The sequence below is a fragment of the Colobus angolensis genome, unplaced genomic scaffold, assembly GCF_000951035.1.
Source record: "Colobus angolensis palliatus isolate OR3802 unplaced genomic scaffold, Cang.pa_1.0 Scaffold188, whole genome shotgun sequence".
Taxonomy (NCBI): domain Eukaryota; kingdom Metazoa; phylum Chordata; class Mammalia; order Primates; family Cercopithecidae; genus Colobus; species Colobus angolensis.
In genome coordinates, this window is record NW_012115021.1 from 5,582,171 (window position 1) to 5,604,918 (window position 22,748).

General features: G+C 42.2%; 1 protein-coding gene across 1 annotated transcript in view; it reads left to right on the top strand.

The window, feature by feature from the left end:
* The window catches only part of LOC105510459 (collectrin), a 39,241-nt gene that overhangs the window by 2,905 nt on the left and 13,588 nt on the right, over positions 1-22,748 (top strand). Inside the window, exons 3-4 of the mRNA XM_011940259.1 lie at positions 3,169-3,254; positions 17,261-17,374. Coding sequence (XP_011795649.1) covers positions 3,169-3,254; positions 17,261-17,374 — 200 coding nt within the window. The remainder of the gene's footprint in view (positions 1-3,168; positions 3,255-17,260; positions 17,375-22,748) is intronic.

Sequence of the window (22,748 nt, forward strand, 5' to 3'; positions counted from 1 at the left end):
AAGGATATTATTCCAATTTCTCTGCTTTTTATTGCGAGGTTGCGCCACTGCACTCCAGCCTGGGCGACAGAGCGAGACTCCGTCTCAAAAAAAAAAAAAAAAAAAAAAAAGCATTGACCATCAGTTCTCTCTCTAGAGAGAGGTTTGAAATAGTTATGTGACCCATGAGAAAGAGAACTGGTGGTGAAACCTTAGGGATTACCAGGCAATTTGGGGATAGGTCATCATGAATTTAGAGTTCAACCAACTAACTTTGTTTTGTAATTTTCTCTAGTTATGCGAATAACTTACCTAAAATGTGGGGTTAGCCATGGTTTGAGTGTTCTTAGATGTATGCAAAAAGCAAGGTGAGCTGGGGCATTTAAGGTCCTGGCACGTGTTATTGAAATGAGGAACCAAGGAATCTGAACTGGTAGATAAATATATGCAATTAACTTGTACCACTTGGTCTGTGAAGCCACACGTGGGATGTAAAGATGTGTTCAGTTTCACATTGAGCACCTATTATGTGTCAAGTATATGCACAACAGGTAGGTAAGCTGCTATGGACATTCTTATATATATATTTTCCATATGCTTTCTTTTTGGGGGGTATTTACCCAGGAGTAGATTAATGGATCATAAAGTACACAAATGTTTAGCCTTAGTAACTCTTACCTTATCCTCTCTTAAGTTGTACATTTTCTTATTAATATATGTGCTCAATTCCTTTTATAAATGGAGGCTGTCTCTTTGAAGTATTTGAATGCCCTAGGAGAAATACACTACATCCAATGCACAAGCTTTCATTCCTTTCACACTTGCCCAAGATAAGTTGGTTCCACTGGCAGGATACCCAACCCAATCTAGAACTGCATCAGTCCTGTTCTGATCTAAATAGCTTGGAGCTTTGTTCTGTGACCAAAATTGGACTCCTACCCAGCCAGCTTAAGCTCTTGTTTTTGAGATGGACAAATGGAAGAACAGGAGATCAGGTCAAGTTGTCGCCAAGATCTGAAAAGCAACTGAAATTCATGTCCCAGGGAGAGCTGGCTAACATCTTTATTTTCATTTTCTGCACTGAGCTTATTATTCTCATTTGTTCTTGAGCAGGCTTATTCCTCATGTCTGCATTCTGTTAATAAGCCTTCCCTGTCTGAATAGTGTTTCTGCACTATTTTTAATCAGATCCATTTCTTCTTCATGTTTTATTCATTTATTATTAGGTTAGATCATAGCTACTCTTATTCTGAATAAAATTAATTTTGGAAACAAATGCATTATCAAAAACAAAGAGCTATGCCATGAATCAGTTACTTTTAAACTTTCGTAGTATAATATCAAATGAAAAGTTCACATTGAAAGATTGAAGGAGCACTTCAGATAAGACCTAAAGTTGACATTAAAATGCAGTATTTAACATTTGCATGTGAGAAAAGTGATTTTTCCATTTCCATTTTCTGTTGTTGTTGTTGGAGACAGGGTCTCACTCTGTCATCCAGGCTGGAGTGCGGTGGCATGATCTTGGCTCACTGCAACCTCCACTTCCCGGGTTCAAGCAGTCTTCCTGCCTTAGCCTCCTGAGTAGCTGGGACCGCAGGCACATGCCACCACGCCCGGCTAATTTTTTTTTTTTTTTTGGCAGAGATGGGGTTTCACTATGTTGCCCAGGCTAGTCTTGAGCTCCTGGGCTCAAGTGATCCACCCATCTTGACCTTCCAAAGTGTTACAGGCTTGAGCCTCCACTCCTGTCCCCCTTTTCTGTTCTTTATGGTAGCATCTTACAGCAGAGTTACATAAAGTGGTACTGAAGGAGAAAACGGTGAAGTGGAAGAAGCAACTGAAGAAAGTTTAAGGTTCTATGTTACAGAGGCCAAGGCAGGAGGATCACTTAAGGCCACCTTTTGAGACCAGCCTGGACAGCACAGCAAGACCCCATCCCTCCTCCTTTCCAGAAAATAATATGTTATGAAAATATTTAGGAGAAAGGAAAAAGTACAGCACAGTCATAAACCTTATCCAGAGAAGGTAACTGAGTAATACAGTTTTTGTTGTTATTTAGGAGTCATTTGTTTTTACTTACTATCCTCACTGCCACCAAAGAGGAGAAAGGCAGTAACGGAAAAATATGTTTCCCCATCCCAGAGTGAAACTCCAATCCTGACAGTATCCTTGTGATATACCAACCCCCACCATCACCAAGTTCTTCCCCTCAGCTTTTGCCACTTTCTCCCTTCCTGCTTCTGCTTTAGTTGCTACCTTCCTTGGTGGTCCTTAAACAGCTCAGTTTTGTTTTTTTTTTGCCTCAGGCTTTTTGCATTTGCTGCATTAAGGAGCAGAGTGAGTCAAATATACTATATTAATTTGCTAGGGTTGCCATAGCAGAGTAACACAGACTGGGTGCCTTACACAACGGAAATTTATTTTCTCTCAGTTCTGGAAGTCAAGATGTCATAGGGTTGGTTCCTTCTGAGGGCTGTGAGGGAAGGATCTGTTCCAGGCCTCTCTCTTTGGCCTGTATGTAGATGGCCGTCTTCTCTCTGTGTCTTCATATCATCTTCCCTCTGTGTCCAAATTTCCTCTTCTGAGGACACCAATCATAGTGGATTAGGGCCCACTCCAACAACTTCATTTTAACTTAATCACCACCGCAAAGACCCTGTCTCCAAATAGAGTTAAATTCTGAGGTATTGCAAGTTAGGACTTCAACATGAAATCTTTTTGGTGAGGACAAAATTCAGCCCTTAATATGCACACACATTCAAGTTTCTGGCTAAGAAAATTTTTAAAAAATTGTACTGATGTTAATAAAGGCAACTGGGAGGGAGTTTATGAGGGAAAAGAGAAAGGGAGGAAGGAAATGAAAATGGACTATATATGACCAGGATGAAATGTCCAAATGCCCTATTTGTTGGCTGGCTACTGATGCTGCAGGTTCTTAGGAAGATAGTGCAACAGCAGATACACCAAACTTAGAATGTCCAAGAAACCCTACCCCAAACATTATGGGGATATAATTTATCATGGTCTCCAGTATCTAATGTATGAGAAAGCGGTGTGTGTGTGTGTGTGTGTGTGTGTGTGTGTGTGTGTGTAGAGAGAGAGAGAGAGAGGGAGAACCACTGTGAGTACAATTAGAACCAATGGACCATATTTGCCCCCATACACTTTGTTTTTCTTCTCTTTCAGTATGCCTGGGATACCAGTGAAGAATATCTCTTCAAAGCGATGGTAGCTTTCTCCATGAGAAAAGTTCCCAACAGAGAAGCAACAGAGTAAGCAAATAATGAGAAATCTTAACTGATTATTTACAGTATTATTTGAGATAGTGCATTATTTCAAACCTTGATCTTGAAAATAATTTATTAAGCTAATTTTTCGAAGGGATTCACATTTTTACTAAACTTAAAAATAACTTTTATAATCTAACTCATAGTTTATATCATGTTCCTACAATGCTCTTTGTTTAATAGGTAATATGAAGATAAATATCCCTCAAAATTGCAGGTATATATCCTAAGCTTTCTACATTTCTGTTGTGTGTGTGTATATACATATATGTTTATATAATTTTTCTTGCAGATAGATACCAAAGAATTTTACTCTTATTTTGAAAATAACCTAAGTGTATATATATAAGTTCTTTCCACTCTTGGTATTTATCATAGTACCTTGTTTATTTTCTTAAAAGCACTTAATATGACTTTTAATAATTTTTATTTTTGTCTATTCTTCTGGAGGAATCTTCTCTATGATGTTTCCTTCTTTCTCTATTTGTGGTGAGGGTAACATTCCTGGTCTGTCTCTATTCCCTTCTTCACTCCTCCGCTTGAGAGGTAAAATGACTTATGTGATTGGTGAGCTGCAAGGAGAACCTGGGCGTGGGTTCCTTTCTCCTTATGAGGTAGCCGTCCCCAAATGATAGCAGGCATCTCTCGTGCAGCTCCCTAGCTAAGTACAGAACCAGGCCCTGCATGCACAGGTACATACACCCTAAGGCTGTACTTGCGGTTTGCAGCTGAGGAGCGTTTAGATTAGTAGGTGCCATGTTATTTGGGGGGTTAAATATTGTGTGTGTTACTCCAGTACAGGACAATACCTGCCTCAGTTATGCTCTACTTGAGACAATGGAGGTGAATATATTAATTCAGGATTTTTTTTAAATTAGAAAGAAAATGTGCCTGCTGATTAAAGTCATATCCTCCAAACTAGCCTTTTATTTTGATCTCCCATCTGTACAATGTTTTGTCTTCATTCTATAATAATTCAAGGCCCAGTATAGATGATTACTATTAATTGGTCTCCCTCACATCCATAATATCTGATGCATGGGATATGAATATAAAGAATGAAACAGAAGAGTGGAGTTTGAGGGGGCAAAATGAACACATACATATTTGTGTATACCCACATGTGTATTTTTAATATATATATTTTAAATAGCATATTAACATGATTTAAAAAATGAAAAGAAGGTATATAATAAAACAAAGCTTCACCCTAAGTTCTACTCCTGTTTTATAGATCTTAAAATTATATATATTGTACTTCATGCCATTAAACTGCAGCATTCTTTCACAACTATTTATAATAACTTTTTTCAATAAAAATAAGGTGATTACATTACAAAAAATTGAACAGAAAAAAAATAAGAAGAAAAGCCACTGGTTATCTCACAATGGTAACCCCTTAAATATTCTCTTTGTATTTTCTTCTAGCCCTTCTTGTAAGCAAGTTTTATACATTGCTGTGTTCATAGCACTGTTAGTTCCTTTAAATGATCACGTTTCACCTAGTACATGACTAAGTTAAATTAAGTGTTTCCATTCTTAGGAAAATTTAATTTAAATATATAACATTTCAGATTGATTCTTGGGAGTTTACCTTTAAAATATCTTCCTTCAGAATCTGGAGCATTGTAGGAGTCTATGAATATCTGATCTAGTTTATTTGAAAGGTTGTTTGACTTACAACTGGGCACTGGGGCTGGGTGCAGTGGCTCACACCTCCAATCCCAAAACTTTGGGAGGCCGAGGCAGGTAGATCACTTGAGCCCAGGAGTTCGAAACCAGCCTGGGCAACATGGGCAACCTGGTGAAACCTCATCTCTACAAAAAATGCAAAAATTAGCTGAGCATGGTGGCACACACCTATAGTCCCAGCTACTCGGGAGGCTGAGATCACTTGAGCCCAGGAGTTTGAGGCTGCGGTGAACTATGATGGCGCCACTGCACTCCAGCCTGGGTGACAGAGTGAGGCTCTGTCTCGAAAAAAAAAAAAAAAAAAAGAATTGGGTACTCTGGATATATATTGGGTTGGTACAAAAGTAATTGTGATTTTTGCCATTGAAAGTAATGGCACCTTCAACAAAAGTAGAAGCTTTTGTTGCCAGTGTCAGTTGTAAAAATCAAAACTGCAAAACTAGACTGAGGATCAGTACACATTTTTCTGTAAAGAGTCAGGCAGTATGAGTCCTGGTGATATTGCTATCAAGGGGATGAATTGACAAGCGAGATGTGTTTAAGATGCAATTCAGCTGCTGGCCTGGATTCCACATGCACTGCCATGTTGGAAGCTGCACCCCTACATGAAGAGCTATGGGAAAGGGCACCACATAATGCAAGATTGGATTGAAAATAGCTTTGCGGAGAGGCTGCTTCTCTTCAGTGTGGCAGGTGGATGGAAGACACCAGTAGCTTGGCATATGGGTTAAGTTTTAAAGCTGCCTTCCAGAAATCTTTTGGTGCCAATGTGGGCAGACTAAAGGAGTGTGGCAAATATTCCTTTCCAGGATAGCTTCAGGATCCAAGTTTTGGGGACTGGCTGTTTATTGTCTCCCCCTGCCCACCATTGTTTATCCACTAATATTGCAGAAAACTGTAAAGTACAAAGAATAAACCAAATCACATGAATTAAAAACAAAGATATTCAAGTAATTAACAGAATAATGAATAGTCTCACTTTCATCCCACCTTTTACCCAGGGCGATATCTACAACATCTCTTATATCAAGTTTGATCACCACCAATGATACAAAGCTCATTGTCTCCTGAGCATGCCTCTTCCTATTTGGAAACATACAATTGGCGTATACTTACAGTAGAAGCTTGCTTGGCTATGAAAAAGGAAGTGATGTCTTGTTGGAGAGCTGATCTGGTCCAGTTACCATTACCGCAGGCAGGCAGTGGAAGAGAAGCCAGGGATTCCCTAAGAGGATCGGAGAGGATTAGGGTGTGGGCTTGCAGAGAGGGCTGTGGCATTTCCACTCCCTTAGGACTTGAACAGGGCTGGGAATGGGTTCCTGTGCAGATTCCCCAGTGCAGCCAGCCAGGGTGTTGACAACTGAGTTCATGCTGATGAGTTGGTCCCCATTCCTTACGAGTGATGATGTGTTTGGAGTGATATTCTTGTTTGCATCCCTGCCCACCTCAAGTCAGGTAGAGAAGTGCTCATAGAGGATACATTTGTCTTTAAGAAGGGAGACTGGCATATTATTTTCTGGAGGGATGCTCCCCAACTTACAGACATTCTCAGGACCCCCTCAAGTTGCCACTACAGTAGCAGTAGCTGGAGTTCTAGAGAATATGATGGTGTCCCTAGCAACTGAGAGTGTGCCTGGAACAGAAACTGGTGGCTACCTCTTAGCTGGAGAAGTCTCATGGTGGAAGGCTGGCTTGAGCACCTGTAACTGGGGGGAGAGAGAGAGCAGTTTTCTGAGCAGTCTGTACTTGAATATATTCCTGGGGCCAAGCAGAGGCTTTGGAAGGGAACAGGATGGAGTCATTGCCTGTTAGGCCCACGTCCTTAAGTGAGACAGGGCAAAACAAGGCAGCAGAGTGAGGCTGGAGGTGTACACCCCTGGAGGCAGAGCCGAGATGGAGTGGAGGAAGTCGGTCAGAGCATGTCACCCATGTCAGGGGAAGATGCAGTGCAGAGGTCCCGGGAGGGGCCCCTGAAGGCTCCACAGGAGCATTCTGAGTGGAGAGCATCTGGACACCCACCACCACAGAGGACCCCTCACAGCAGGGGGAACCACAAGGGCCCTGGTTCAGGAAGAAGAATTTGGCCTTTCCTTGTCTATCTCACACCCCCATCATCTTGCTTTCCTGTCCCTAAGCGAGGAGAATGAAGCATGGGGGAGGGGAGCACAGGCAGGGAGGGAGTGGAGCCCGGAGCAAATGGTGGGAGCCCGCCACTCAGGTCCCTGCTTTGGCCAGAACTGCTGGAAGGAGAGCAGCTGTAGGTGAGAGGCAGGAAGGCAGCTTTGGTTAGACTGGCCTGGATGCCTTAGTAGCCGGAAGTGACAGGAAAGCCACACCATCTGCCCCAGATGCTGTCAAGAGGCGAGGAAGAAGGAGCTGACAGAGTGCCCAAAAGGAACAGTGTGAACAACATCAACCTCTTCCTTCACTGCTGTCCATGAGGCCAGCCTGTGGAACTATGTTGCTGTAGCTGGAGCCACAGGATCAAGTGATCTCTGCTGAAAGCCTGCTATGTGCTGGGCACTGAGATTCGAATGAGGGCTAAGACCAGGTCCCACACTGCACCAGGCCCACACCCAAGAACCTAGCCCTGGTAGACATTGTAGAAAGATAGACCAAATGTGACAGCAACAAGACAACTCTTTCAAAATCATCATTCACAGTTTCTGATATTAAATGCTTTTTTTGCTATTGCTGTATTTTTTTTAGAAGCAGAATGGGAGATAGATGGAAAAATGAAGTTAAGAGAAAGCTCTGGTTTCATTAGTTGAGGTTACTTGAGGTGTTCCTGGAACTTGGATTGAAGATGGCAGCCAAGTGTTTTCAACTGTTTACAATATGATTTAGGCCAGATTTACTAAAACAGTTTCACAGGAATTTTAAAATGTTGAAAGGAATTTCTAAGGAAGCTATAATCTAATCCACAGTTTAGTCTAATTCGCAGGTCAACTGGAAAATTAATATGCCTAGTTTATTCAAACATCAACTTTTAGGTAATTTATCATTTTTAGCAAGAAAGGTAAAGTCTAACTCAGGCAAGGCTTTCTTTTTCTGAGTTAAATGGTGTAGGACATGTAATGGATTTCTCCTTCTGCCTAATTATTCAAGGATAAGTCTTGTGATCTAAAAAGGAACAACGTGCTGTTGTATCCACGGTAAGGGGATTAACGGTCTTGTGCTTGTAAAACAGCAGCCCAGTGCCTATTTAGTCCTGTTGATTTCCAGAAACAAGAGCCAGATTCTTACCACTCTTTGGAAGCAATTGGCCCTGTCTGGCGCCATTGATGAAAAATGGCAGTGGAGCCAATTCTTAGAGAAACCTTCAGACCAGGGCTTTCCACACTTGAGGAAAAAGAGTAAACATTTTTACCTCTTTTTCATGATTTGCTGAAAGAAGTCACTTATGTATGAATTAATATAATTTCTTGGTAAAAAAATTTGGTCAAAATGATTATTAAAGTGAATTCAAATAATTCCACCAGCCCACTGGCTGCTCTGAAAAGCCATATTTGTATTGTTTCTGGGTTTGGCTTCCAACTTGCTGCAGCCACACCTGCGCTTCTTGGACTCTACATTATTGCCAGTCCCCAAACTCTCGGTTTCTTCTTAGTCCACTGCATTGGTCACTGGTGTGCCCCCACCATATCAGATGCAACTGTGGACACCAGCTCCAAGATCATCACCAAGATCTTAGAAGAAAGAAGTTGTGGAGGAGGTAGAGGAGGGAAGAGATGGTCCCGGTAGTGGGAATGCTAATGAGGAAAATGGGAAGCAGGAGGCTGACAGTGAGGTAGAAGGATAGGAAGAATATGGGGAGGAAAAGGAAGAAGAAGAAGGTGATGGTGAGGAACAGGATGAAGATGAAGATGAGGCAGCTGAGGCTGCTATGGGAAAATGGGCAGTTGAAGATGCTGAGGATGACAATGTTGATACCAAGAAGCAGAAGACTGATGAAGATGACTAGACTGCATAAAAGGAAAAGTTAAATTTAAAAAAAAAGGAAAAAGAGAAAAGGCCACCGTGATCCATTCACCCTGTCTCAGAATCTAAGTGAAGTCATCTTTAAGTAGAGGGACCTGCCAGGCAACGCCACCTTCAGGTGACAAGCACTCTTCAGCACCCAACCCAAACCACAATAATTTGCAACAGGGGAGGAAAAAAAAGAACCCAAACTTCCAAAGCCCAGCTTTTTTCCTTAAAAGTACTTTAAGATAAAAATTTGTTCCTATTTTTTATTTACATTGTTTATTTATTTATTTATTCATTTTGAGATGGAGTCTCACTCTGTCACCCAGGGTGGAGTGCAGTGGCACTATCTTGGCTCACTGCAACCTCCACCTCCTTGGTTAAAGCAATTCTCCTGCCTCAGCCTCCCAAGTAGCAAGGATTACAGGCGCCTGCCACAACGCCTGGCTAATTTTTGTATTTTTAGTAGAGACGGGGTTTCACCATGTTGGCCAGGCTGTCTCGAACTCCTGACCTCAGGTGATCTGCCTGCCTCAGCCTTGAGAGTCCTGGGATTACAAGCGTGAGCCACTGTGCCTGGCAATACTTTTTATTTTCATTGTATATTTTTGTACATATTGTTAGGGGTCAGCCATTTTTAATGCTCTCAAATGATCAAACCAGCCTTCAGAGCTTTCTCTGTCTTACTTCTGACTTTACTTGTGATGTGACCATGTTCATGATACGGTTCAAAATAAAAACAAACATTGAAGAAAAGCAAAAACAACAACAACAACTCTTATTCCGAGTGTTCCAGTATCTTTTTTTATGTATGAACTTAGTGGTACTATAAGTTTGTATGAGATGGTTAAAAAGACCAAAGATAAAAGGTTTCTCACTCCCCTCACTGCCTTTTTTTTTTTGTCTGTGAAGTTGCTGTTTATTTTTTTGGCCTCTTTGATGTATGTGTGAAACAATATGATGAACAATAAATCGGAATTTTGTTTCACTGAGTTGCTCTAACAACAACAAAAAATAATTCCATTGGACTCATTCATATTTAAAATCTTGAAAATGGAGGATTTTTATTGAGTTGTGCTAATGGCATTTCAGTTTATTTATGACATCAAAATATGCTTTAAAAAGACATGTTTAGCTCAAGAAATGCTTGTTGGTTGATCAATTTTTCATTCGGTACAAATCTTGGAGGACATTCAATGTAGTCACATTTGGAAGAAAGGCCATGGAGAAGTCACATTAGTTGCACATAATCTATAATTGGAAGAAATTTGTGTCCTTTGGTTCCTTAATACATAAATTACAGAACCATGTGCAGTCATTCTTCATGTTACTTCCTTTTTAGCACCAGCTTTCTGCCCGCACATTTACAGTTCTTCTTGGCTACTTCCATCTACAGTATATTCGGGATTCTTCTTTTACCAGAGAGTTCTGTGTGCTATTTTGTTGTCTGAGTATTTGTAGGTGAGTAGACAAAGTTTTGGGAAAGTAACCTCCTTCCTTCCCTGCCTCTCTTTTCTGTTATTACAGCCCTGGACCAATTTATTTCCTCAGTTTGTCTCTCCAGGAATGATGTCAGAGCACTGAGATGTTAACCTTTTCTCATCCATCCATTTTTCTCCCCAATCACTTACTGAATGGTCCACGTGGGCCAAGCTTCAGGAATGCAGGGGCTTACAGCACAGGACAGACTTGGGCCTCATGTCCTCATGTCCTAGGGCACAGAGAAATCTGCTGCAAATGGACAAAATATTTGATAGTCTCCCTAGTGACCCTGCAACTGATCAAATTAAAACAGGTACTCTGCTTGGAGATCATGAAGTTCAAATCAGGGCAGGGATTAGAGACCCTCCTGACAAAGAATGCAGACAAGCCATGTGAAATCTAGAAGCTCTTTGTCCTCCCCATGTCCTGGGTTTATTCTCACACAGGGCATGGAACTATGTGCAAATTCTGCCACTATGGGGGTTACTGGCTTCCACTTTGGTATTTAATGCTCTGGTGGGCTTAAGACTCCAGTCTTGGTTTTCAGAAGTCTTAGCATCACTAAATTCCTGCATGGGATGGGGCACGGAATCTACATGCCGCTGTAGTAGGAACTCTTTTCCTAACCATATCCCTAACCATATTGGTGAATCAAGGTTAGCTCTTAGTAAACAGTTGTGAGTGAATGAAGCATGTTTAACATCCTGGCTCTTAAACCAGTGGCCTGTCTATTGAGGTGCAGTGGACACAAGAAAACCGTGCCCCCCATCCCCCCAGTTTCTTTCTCTTTTTCACCTCAGTCCCACAGGAGGATGTTCCCATGGTGGACTTGGCACACAATGGCCAGAGTAGAAGCAGTTCCCTGTTGCTTGGGTGTTAGCTCTTGCTGGACCTCGGTTTCTTACCCTTAGGGAGGCTAAGACATCAGTTAGTTTCTGAAAGCATCATCCAAGTAAGTAGGAAGCGCCAGCCCAGAGTGTGTCTCCATCTTCATATACAGCCTTTGCTGCCTTCAGAGCAGGGCTAGGCTTTCCCCGGCTCCCTTCCCACAACATTGCTACTGTGGGAAGTGGGCTTATTAATTTCTAATTCAACTGCATGTATGTGAACAAAATATAAACACATCTGTAGAGTTATATATCTGTTGGTGACATTTGTTGAACATTAGGTTACCTTTTTGTTTGCTTAGAATCTTAAGAGGAGTTACATATTTGGGCAGAACCATCATGTACGAAGGACACAACATTCTCCTGTTGAAGAAGACCACAAACAGCCAAAACGATTTACCTTTTCTCTTTATATCAATCTTAGAGAAATTATGCTTAAGACACTAGTACAAGGGAAATAATCATAATAAATAATTTTACATCTGAATGTATAACAGAAAGAATTTTTTAAAATTTCAGGTAACTATTAATACCATCCTTATGCTGGTGGGTACCAGTATCTTGCATTTGAATACAGCTTTCTTAATTTCAAAAAAAATTTTTAAATCTGTTATCTCCTTACCAGTGAAGCTAGTTAAGAGCATTAAAACATTGCCTAGTTTTTATTTTTCTTGTAGATACTTTTACTGTGCCCAGGCAACTTTTAAAATAACTGCTTTGCTTTTATATGTATGTATATGTCTGTGTATTTAATTTAAAAAAAAAAGATTTACAAAGAGTTACAAAGTTAATACAGAGAGGCCCTATGTACCAGTGGTTCTCAACACTTGGTGGGGGGATTCCCCCCAGTTGCTCCAAAGGATATCTGGCAATTTCTGGAGACATGTTGGTTTTCACAATTGGATATGCTACTGGCATCTAGTATATAGAGGCTAGGGATGCTGCTATATATCATACAAAACCATAGACAGTCCCTGACAACCTAGAATTATCCAGGCTAAAATGTTAATAGTGCTTGGGTTGAGAAACCCTGCTCTAACCCCATTTCCCTGATGATATCATGTTAAATAACCACGGTAGATTTATCCCAACAAAGAAATTCACATTGGTTCAATTTTTCAACTAATGTCTTTTTTCTGTTTCAGAATCTATTTCTCCTTAGTCTGATCCACTCTGTGACACCTTCTCTGTATTTCTTTGTTTTCATGACCTTGAAACTTTTGAAGAGATTTAGAAGTGTTTCTTACTTGGTACTGACCCTCCCCGCCCCGCCACCCATGGAGTATAAGGAAAAGGGATCTGTTTGGGGGTTATATCTATGACTGTAGAGTGCTATGGCATTTAAAGGGTGGGGAAGAGAGATAATCAGTGTGGCACATGGCTCAAGACAGTTCCCCATAACGTTCCCACCCAAAATGCCAACAACACACCCCCGTTGACACACTAAGAACTCAAGCCTTTCCTAGTAACTCATAGACAGTGAAATGACTTGTCTCAGGTAGTAAATTTCAAAATAAAAGCTTTGTTTTTAGAGTTTCAGTCCAGGAACTTTTTCTATCTGACAATAACTGTCTCCATTGAAAATGTAAGGTTTAATATTTTCAGCAAAAATGTTAATCTTTTGGAAATCTTTATTTCTAAGTAGATAAAATATTTTCAATTTATTTGCTGAGGTAATGTATTAAAGTATGAGTTGCCACCCATTGGAAACTTGAACAAATTTAAAGAACTTGAATTCATGGTATAGTTCCATAGTGATGAGGACACAGGAAAGTAGTTGGGGCCATAGTTGTGTTGATGGAGTTGTATGTCCTCCCTTTTTTTTTTTCTTTGTGGCACTTACTCCACACCTCCACAGTGTATGCATTTATTTACTTGTTTACCTTTTGTCTCCACCTCCTTAGCAAGCTCCGTGAGATAAAGGACTTCGCTTTGTTTACAGCTGTATTCTATGGCTCTCTAATGGGGAATACCATGAAATTCATGTTTGAACAGTATTTAAAGAGGCTTCATATGGAAAGAGTAATACAGGCAAAGTAACCAAATGACTCTTTACCTGATTTCTGGCCTTTTATGCCTGAAATTCTATTTGGTATTTGTTTAATTTATATAAATGTTATGTACTATGCATAATATTTTACTTCTTATCTTTTTCACTTGATGGTGTATTTTTGAAATTTATTCTTTTTTTTTTTTTTGAGACGGAGTCTTGTTCTGTTGCCCTGGCTGCAGTGCAGTGGCACAATCTCAGCTCATTGCAACCTCCACCTCCTGGGTTCAAGCGATTCTCCTGCCTTAGCCTCCTGAGTAGCTGGGATTACAGGTGTGCGTCACCATGCCTAGCTAATTTTTGCATTTTTCATAGAGATGGGGTTTCACCATGCTGGCCAGACTGGTCTCAAACTCCTGACTTCGTGATCCGCCCCCCTCGGCCTCCCAAAGTGCTGGGATTACAGGCGTGAGCCACCGTGCCAGGCTGAGATTTATTCTTTTATTTAAAAAAATATGTAGCTCTAGCTCAGTGGTTGCCACCAGGGGGTGATTTTGTCCTTCAGAGGATATTTGGGAACACCTGTAGCTATTTTTGATTGTCACTGCTGGAAGTAGTTCTGATACCTGGTAGATAGAGCTCAGATTTGCTGCTAAACAACCTGGAAAGCACAGAGTATCCTCACAACATATCTGACATGATCATGCTGATGTTGTGAAACCCTGGGCTATTTCTTTCCTTTAATCTGTGGAACAGTATTCCCTCGACAGCATATACTGTATTTACTTTATTCCTGTACCGATGAACATTTGGGTTGTTTCAATTCTCTGCTATGATGACCAGTGCCGCAAAGAACACCCTCACCAGTGTCAGTGTATGTGTGCCACAGGGTTTCTGGTAGCTGCATTTTCTGTTGTAGGAATCACTTACAAATGCCATTCCAAAGTGGCTGGACTCCTTGCTTCTACAGCATCACCTGGGATTCCAATTCCATGCGTCTTTACCAGTCTTTGGTATTATTTAACTTTTAAATTGTTGCCAATTTGAAAAGTTTAAAATAGTAGCTCATTTGTAACAATTTTGCATTTCCTGATTGCTGGTAAGACCAGACCACAGGAATCATTCACACCCCAAGCATTCTAGAAAACTGGTGAAAATGTTTTCTGTCCAGCATGCGCCACTTCATTTGGTTTGTCCCTGCGTCTTTGATATGTATTACAAAACCGCACATTTTGGGGGACTAGGCTTGCCTGTTTCTGCCACTAGAGGTCACTGATCCTCAGTGGTTCTCCACCAGTATGACTTTTGACCTCTCTACCCTTCCAGGGAGTATTTGGCAACGCCTGGAGCCATTGTTGATAGTCAGGACTGTGAGTGTGCTGCTGGCACCTAGAGGTGAGAGGCCAGGCATGTTGCTAAGGCCCTGCAATGCACAGGACAGCGTCCCCCTCCCCCCTCCCCCCACCAACAAGAAAGCACCATCTGGCCCAAGTAATAGTGAGTGCCAAGCTGGAGAAACCACGGTGTGGTCTTTGAAAGAAAGCATATGACAATCTCTATAATAAAGACACCTATTATTATTAACAACAACAAATATTTTATTGCAGAAACTGGGGAAACTGGGGAGAAGCATGCCTTCTGTCCCCAGGGAGAAGGCAGGGGCGAATGCGCAGGGAAAAGGGAAGGGTTTTAAGGGAGAGGAGAGGTGGGCCTGGGGCTCGCTGAGTGGTCGACTGGAGCAGTGGAAAGTGCCCTGGTGGGGCCGGTGGCTGGTGTGGGGGTGGAACCACAGTCAGTAGGGTGAAGGCGCTGAGGGCTGGAGGCTCAGGAGGTGGTGGCAGGGGCCTGATTCTTGGAGCTGGGCAGCAGGCTGGGTGTGCTCAGAGGCTCATGGTCCCCCTGGCGAAGCTCCTTCCAGGTGCGGGCAAGCCTGAGGCGTCAGGGCAGTATTGCCCGCAGGCCCAGCGCTCCTGCGGTGGCTCGGTGACCGGGCGCCTGGCAGCCGCACATCCTGCAGCATGGCAGGCGGCCGTCAGGGAGGATGGAGACAACGCTGCCTGGGAGTGGGGGCCTCTGCTCAGCGGCCTAGACCTGGGCACAAAGGAATGGGCCACGCCGTTTCTCATCACAGGCTTGAAGGCAGATGGCCTGGGTGTCCAGCTCCCTCTGCGCTCTGGCGGGGTGATTTTCACAGTCACCAGGCTGTGGACAGGCTGGGGGAGTGGCGGGCGGTCCAAAGCCACCGCTTCACGTAAGCCACGCGAGCCTCGGAGAAATCAGGCCTGATGTTGCTCAGCAGCGGAGGCCTGTTGGGAAAGCACCTCCAGGCCTGGGGGACCATCTCCGGAGGTGGATGGGGGCGGGGACCATCTCTCTCCGGCTGCAGATGCGGATGCGGGGGTAGTCCCAGCTGGGAGGAGCGGTGGGGAGGGGCCGAGTGTGGACCCAGTGCTTCCCTTGGAAGTAGGTGACCTTGCAGTTCTCCTGGACCTGGGGGCTGAGGAAGGGCCTGGACCGCAGGGCCCAGTGCTTCTGGGCGGGGCGCAGCTTTCTGGCCCAGAGCCAGCCCAGGAAGCGGCTCAGGTAGCTGCCTATGAGAGCAGGGCAGTGGGTGGGGCCTTTCAGTAGACACTGGGGTGCTAGAAATTTCCAAAATCTGCGGTCAGGGTCCGAGATCAAATGTCAGTGCTCAGTGACCAGCGACCCTTGGCATCAAAATGTTGGAAAGTGCACGATGCGCCGTGTGCTGGGTATGGTCTGGCCACCAAGTGTTGCGTGGGGCGGGAAGCCACGGCCAGGCCAGAGCTTTGCGGCGCGCAGCTACAGAACGGGTGGGGGGTGCCCCGTGCTGTCTGGTGGACCAAGGAGGCTCAAGCCTCAATCCTTCCCACTCATGGTCCCAGACACTTAGCTCTGGGCAAAGGGGCCTGGCAGCTGCCTCTACTTTTTTGTACCTGACCTTTAAAGGCAGAACGTAGAAGAATTTCTGCCAGGTCCTGAAAACTGGAGATACCTGTTGACAGAAGGGTGCTCTCTTTGATCAGTGTGAAAATGATCACAATACACATGGATGCTCTAAACAAATCCTTTACTCATATCAGATTCTTCTAGGATGGATGTTAATGTTGCTTTTTGCAATTTTGCTCTTAAGTAAACTGGGAAAGCCATCAGGTTTTGTTTTAGCACTGGCAATGTTGATTTTATGTGGACTTTCCTATAATTTCCAGCCTGAGTACATCCATGTATAGATTGTCTCTCTATGAACACTGTCATTTCTCCCCTTTCACTTTTAATGGTAATACAGAGGAGAGTGAGTCACATTTCCAATTTGCAGTTGAAAAGTGTGTAACTGCCAAACAAAGAGTTCAAAGACTGCTGGCGAATTGATTATAGTGCTTAAGTTTGGAGGTTCGTTCAAGGCAATGTAAAATAAACTGTTTTTGATAACTTTTTCTTCAAAAGTACACACAGAAGGTGTGTTTTGTCTTGGCCCGGATGCTGGGGTGGAAGAGAGACAGTAGATGCAGACAGAGCAAGTATTGAATCATAAGGGGGCAGCAGATCCTCTCTGGGTCCCAGAGGTGAAAGACTGAATGGGCAGGGTACTAAAAAGAGTTTAACGAGAAAATACCAAAGGTTTCTATGATTCAGAGAGGGCCAAGCATTGGGGAAACAGGGGCTGACACCAACTGGTGATGGAGAATGAGATCCCTAATACTCTCCACTGACTATTATTATTTTTTGGCAGATTCCCTATTATTCCCTATAAGGAATGATCCCCAAGTATAGGATTTTGAAACAATGGGAATTTCCTTTATAATTTTCTTCTTACTGAAATCATTCTTCATAATGGTAGAAATGACTTTTTAAACATAGCTAAAATGTCTCAAGATAATAATAGCATCAGAGTGAATGGTTTAATACCATTTGTTGTGATATTCTTCTAATATATTTTTTCTTTCCACTGTCTGCAGAATTTCCCATGTCCTACTTTGCAATGTAACCCAGAGGGTATCATTCTGGTTTGTGGTTACAGACCCTTCAAAAAATCACACCCTTCCTGCTGTTGAGGTGCAAACAGCCATAAGGTAATCACCCTTAAATATACCTTCTATTGGTTGATCAACTTGCTGATTAATTCAACTGTTTTTAAAAATAGATATTGTAGAGTTTTATCTGTTTCACACATGAATTATTTATTAAAATGTAAAAGATTTCATTTTGTTAGTTTCTGTTAAAGATGAGTATAGATCAGTAGTTCTCATCCAGGGGCAATTTTGCCTTCAAGGAGACATTTGGCAATATCTGGAGACATTTGGCAATGTCTGGAGACATTTTTATTGTCACAGCTGGAGGGGGTGGTGGTACCACCAGCAATGAGTAAGCAGAAGTTAGGGACCCAATGGCTTACCTTTTTCAGTCAATGTATAGTCTTTACTTTAAAAAGATAATTTTTTTTTTAAAAAAAGGTAAAATCATGACTCTGATGCAAACTAAACATTATTACTATCAAAAATTTTATTATCTCATTAGTTAATGAGGGCACTAGTAAGATGTTAAAACCTTTTTCAAGGAGACTTCGAGGAACCACCCATATATAGAAGGTGAGGAATGGCAAAGTGCGTCTACAGAAAGATGCATCAGTCTATTTTTCAGGCAGTAACCAATTATGTTCCACTAGACTCAGTTCATTTGATTTTCTATGGACAAGAATCATTTACATTATGTTAGTTTTCAAGAACTTATGGATTTGCAAAATAGCTCAAAGACCATAAGAGATGGAATTTGCCTAAAACAGTGCTTTCAGCAGGACAATCAGGAAAAAGTCCAGTACTCTGTTTTGCCCATTTCAAGTATTTTACTATTTTTGCCGACTTCTCGACAGTTTTTTTTTTTTGTTGAGACGGAGTCTCGCTCTGTACCCCAGGCTGGAGTGCAGTGGCCGGATCTCAGCTCACTGCAAGCTCCGCCTCCCAGGTTTACACCATTCTCCTGCCTCAGCCTCCCAAGTAGCTGGGACTACAGGCACCCACCACCTCGCCCGGCTAGTTTTTTTTTTTTTGTATTTTTTAGTAGAGATGGGGTTTCACCGGATTAGGCAGGATGGTCTCGAGCTCCTGACCTCGTGATCCACCTGTCTCGGCTTCCCAAAGTGCTGGGATTACAGGCTTGAGCCACTGTGCCCGGCCTACTTCCTGACAGTTTTACTCCTTCCCTCCTTATGATCGTAAGAAACTCAAAAGTGAAGCGAATTCATGACTTTCAAGAATTAGTAGGATGCAACTTGTATTTCTTTCAATTACTGTGCATTTAGTATGTGTCAAAACTTCAAATACCACATTTGATTGATGTTGGGGAAAGGTCTACTCAAAAAATGAGCTCAGAAAATAAACTAGAACAAAACAAAGTAGCTCTCCCCACAAAAGATTTACAAGTTACTGAAATACATATTATTTTTTTTTACCAAGGATAAATACCTACTGGAATAACTCATTAGCTCTCTGTAAAATGTTAACACTTAAGAAAATGAGTATATAATCAAATGTCAAAGGTTTTTGTGAACATGATCTGTTTCTTTTGCTGAAGCAAAGGCACTGAGGATTTATACCAATGGGAAATGATTGAATCTGCCCTAACAAGAAAGTTTGAACTAAATTGCTTCTTCACTTTTGCCACTAAGAATGCTGTTAAGACTCTCACCACTTAGGGAGTAAGAATTTAAAATATCATACTTCATGTGAAAAAAGATTTTATTCATGTCTTGTGATCTGTGAGGGCTACAAGGAAAATGAAGGCACTGGGTTAAACCAGGCCTTCAGTTGATAGGAGAAGGAAGAATGAGTGCTTAGGGTGAAGGTCCAGGAAGTATTAATACATGAATATGTTCACAACAAAATGTCTGTTTCAAAGGTCCTAGCAAGAGAATCTGTTTAGGAAGTGGGGATAGCCAACAGAATGAGAATTTATGTTAGGGAATTAGTAGGGCACATCAGGATTGGATGAAAATAAAGGAAACTATACTACAAAGGAAGGATAGAGTGAAAAAAAGGAGATGGTGTTTAGAGAGCAAATAATAGGAATTTCAAGGCTGAAGAATCTAAGTGATTGGGCGAAATAGTACTAGTTCCACCTAATATTTGCATACCACTTTTTGGTTCACAAGGAATGTTCTTATACATCTGTGGCATTTAATAATGACACCGGCCGGGCGCGGTGGCTCAAGCCTGTAATCCCAGCACTTTGGGAGGCCGAGACGGGCGGATCACGAGGTCAGGAGATCGAGACCATCCTGGCTAACATGGTGAAACCCCGTCTCTACTAAAAAATACAAAAAACTAGCCGGGCGCGGTAGCGGGCGCCTGTAGTCCCAGCTACTCAGGAGGCTGAGGCAGGAGAATGGCGCAAACCAGGGAGGCGGAGCTTGCAGTGAGCTGAGATCCGGCCACTGCACTCCGGTCTGGGGGACGGAGCGAGACTCCGCCTCAAAAAAAAAAAAAAAAAAAAAAATAATGACACCAACAATTTTTTTGTTTTCTTTTTAAGAGACTGGCTTTAAAGTCTGGCTTTGTTGCCTAGGCTAGAGTGCAGTAACATGATAGTAGCTCACGCAGCCTTGAACTCCTGGGGTTCGAGTGATCCTCTTGTCTCAGCTTTCTGAGTAGCCGGGACTAGGGGGATGTGCCACTATGCCTGGCTAATTTTAAATTTTTTTTTTTTTGTAGAGATAGGGTCTCGCTATGTTGTCCAGGCTGCCCTTGAACTGGCCTCAGGCAATCCTCCTGTCTCAGACTCCCAAAGTGCTGGGATTACAGGCATGAGCCACTGCACCCAGCCAACACCAATAATGTTTGAGTAATTATTATTATCTTTCCTTTATAAATGAAGAAACTGAGGCTCAGGGAGATTAATTTATTTGTTAAGGCTACCATGCTAGAAAGAGAAAGAGTGAGGACTTGAACCTAGGCATGCTGCCACCACATCCAGTGATTTTTCCTGTTTTCCAGAGTACACAAAGAACTAAAACAGACATCTCAGAATTGGTTGGTCATTCCTTTACACGAAGTGCGTAGGGTGAAGGTCCGGGAAGTACATGAATTTGTTCACAAAATGTCTATTTCAAAGGTCCTAGCAGGATAAACTATTTAGAAAGTGGGAATAGCCAACAGAATGAGAATTACAGAATTCTCATTTCAAGTAAAATAGTTGAAATGGGCAAAACAGAGTACTGGACTTTTTACCAATACAAAGTATACATGGTATGAGATAAAGAAGTGACCAACTAATTCCAAGATGTCTGTTTTAGTTCTTTTGTGAGGGCCTGGCCTAATTCAACACCACTCTTGGCTGAAAGATATACATGATGCTTGATGCCAATTGGTGATTCCAGTGGTGTAGCAGATTTAATATGTACCTGAGCTAGAACTTCCAGTCGGTCTGCGAGGTGATAGAATACATTCCAAGCCTAGAGTAAGCAAGTAACAAAGGGTTAACCAACTAGGAAGTTAGAATGAGAATGCAGAGCAACTTTTCTTTTTTTTTTTTTGAGACAGAGTCTCACTCTGTCTCCCTGGCTGGAGTGCAGTGGCGCGATCTCGGCTCACTACAAGCTCCGCCTCCCGGGTTCCCGCCATTCTCCTGCCTCAGCCTCCCAAGTAGCTGGGACTACAGGCACCCACCACCTCGCCCGGCTAGTTTTTTTTTTTTTGTATTTTTTAGTAGAGACGGGGTTTCACCGGATTAGCCAGGATGGTCTCGAGCTCCTGACCTCGTGATCCACCCGCCTCGGCCTCCCAAAGTGCTGGGATTACAGGCTTGAGCCACCGCGCCCGGCCCTACTTTTCATTTTTCTCTGAGTTATATCTTAGCAGTGGGTTTCATTATTTTGTGGAAAAGTTGGTGCCCTCAGATGATCAATATTAGTTTATGACAAAATAAAATATTCCATTGTTGGATAAAAATCCCTTGTTGTAGGTTATCTGGCTAGAGTTCACTTTCACATCCATGAGTAATCATGCCTCAGCATAGATATTTATTTACTAAATGAGTCTTTCCTGATAGCCTGGTGCTGGCCTGCAGAGATTCTCAAGCCATACTATCAAGCTGTAGACTTGAGCTGTCCAGTACCGTAGCCACCAGCCAAATATGGTTATTAAGCACCTGAAATGTGACTAATCCAAAGTTAGGTGTGCTCACAGTGTAAAACATAAACCAAATTTCAAAGACATTGTACAAAATAAAATGTGAAGCCCCAGCCTGAGCAATATAGCAAGACCCTGTCTACACACAAACACACACACACACAGAGCCAGGTGTGATGGCACACACCTGTAGTCCTAGCTACTCGGGAGGTTGATGCAGGAGGATTGCTTGAGCCCAGGAGTTTGAGGCTGCAAAGAGCCATGATTGTTCCTGTCTCAAACAAACAAACAAACAAACGAAATGCAAAGTCAACTTGATACTGATTACATGTTGAAATTATGTTTTCTTGGATATATTGGACAAAAAATACATTGTTAAAATTAGTTTCATCTGTTTATTTTAGTGCAGCTATTAGAAACTTTTAAGTCACATGAAGCTCACATTATGTTTCTGTTTTCCAAGGCTGCTCTAGAGGTAGACAAAAGCAGCTTGCGTAATATGAATTCAGTGAAGGTCATAAAATATCTCCAAGGACTCTCCAGTTTACAGTTAGAAATTCACTTATTTGGTTTCAATTAAATAAGTCTTTGCTACCAACCTCTCCTTAACTGCCACCACCACTAAAAATGCAGATATTTCCTAGGAAAAGTAACGTTTTTCTAAGCTTTTGAACTCCTAATTCATTACTTGTCTTTAGTCCTATGGAACTACTTGCAGTTTGCTGAACAAGTCTTACTTTACCCTCTCTCCATTCCTGTGCTCACTACATACTTTGGTCTATAAACTCCTACTTGTCCCTCAAAACAGAGCTCAAAAATGGCCTCCACAGCAAAGCAGCTCTGACTTCTCACAGTGGTGTACTTGGCCCTTCCCTCTGCTCACACTGTGCCCATATTTGCCTCTTTCACAGAACATTTTGCACTGCACCGTGGTTGTGGATCTACTAATCTGTCACCCTTCTAGACCGTAAGCTCCTTGATATTTTAATTTCACGTTGTATCTCCAGCATCTAGCACAGTATTTGATATTTAGTAAGTTTTTGGCAAATGTTTGTTGAATTAAGGAAAAAAAAGATCAAGATCAAGTTGATGAATTTGAAGCCACTCCTGGTTCATGTTTTCTTTTTTGCTTCTGGTTTTCTTTACTTCTGCTATTCATCACCCATATTTTACATGTAATTTTACTTTTGGGTGCTGTGATATTCATGTAAGCCACCTTAAATAGAGCTTTGTCATTCTAATCTAGATGCTACTCACACAGGACAGGTGAAACCCAAATTGGGGCTTAGCCCATGAGGATTTTGGGCTTTGCCCAGGAAAGAAT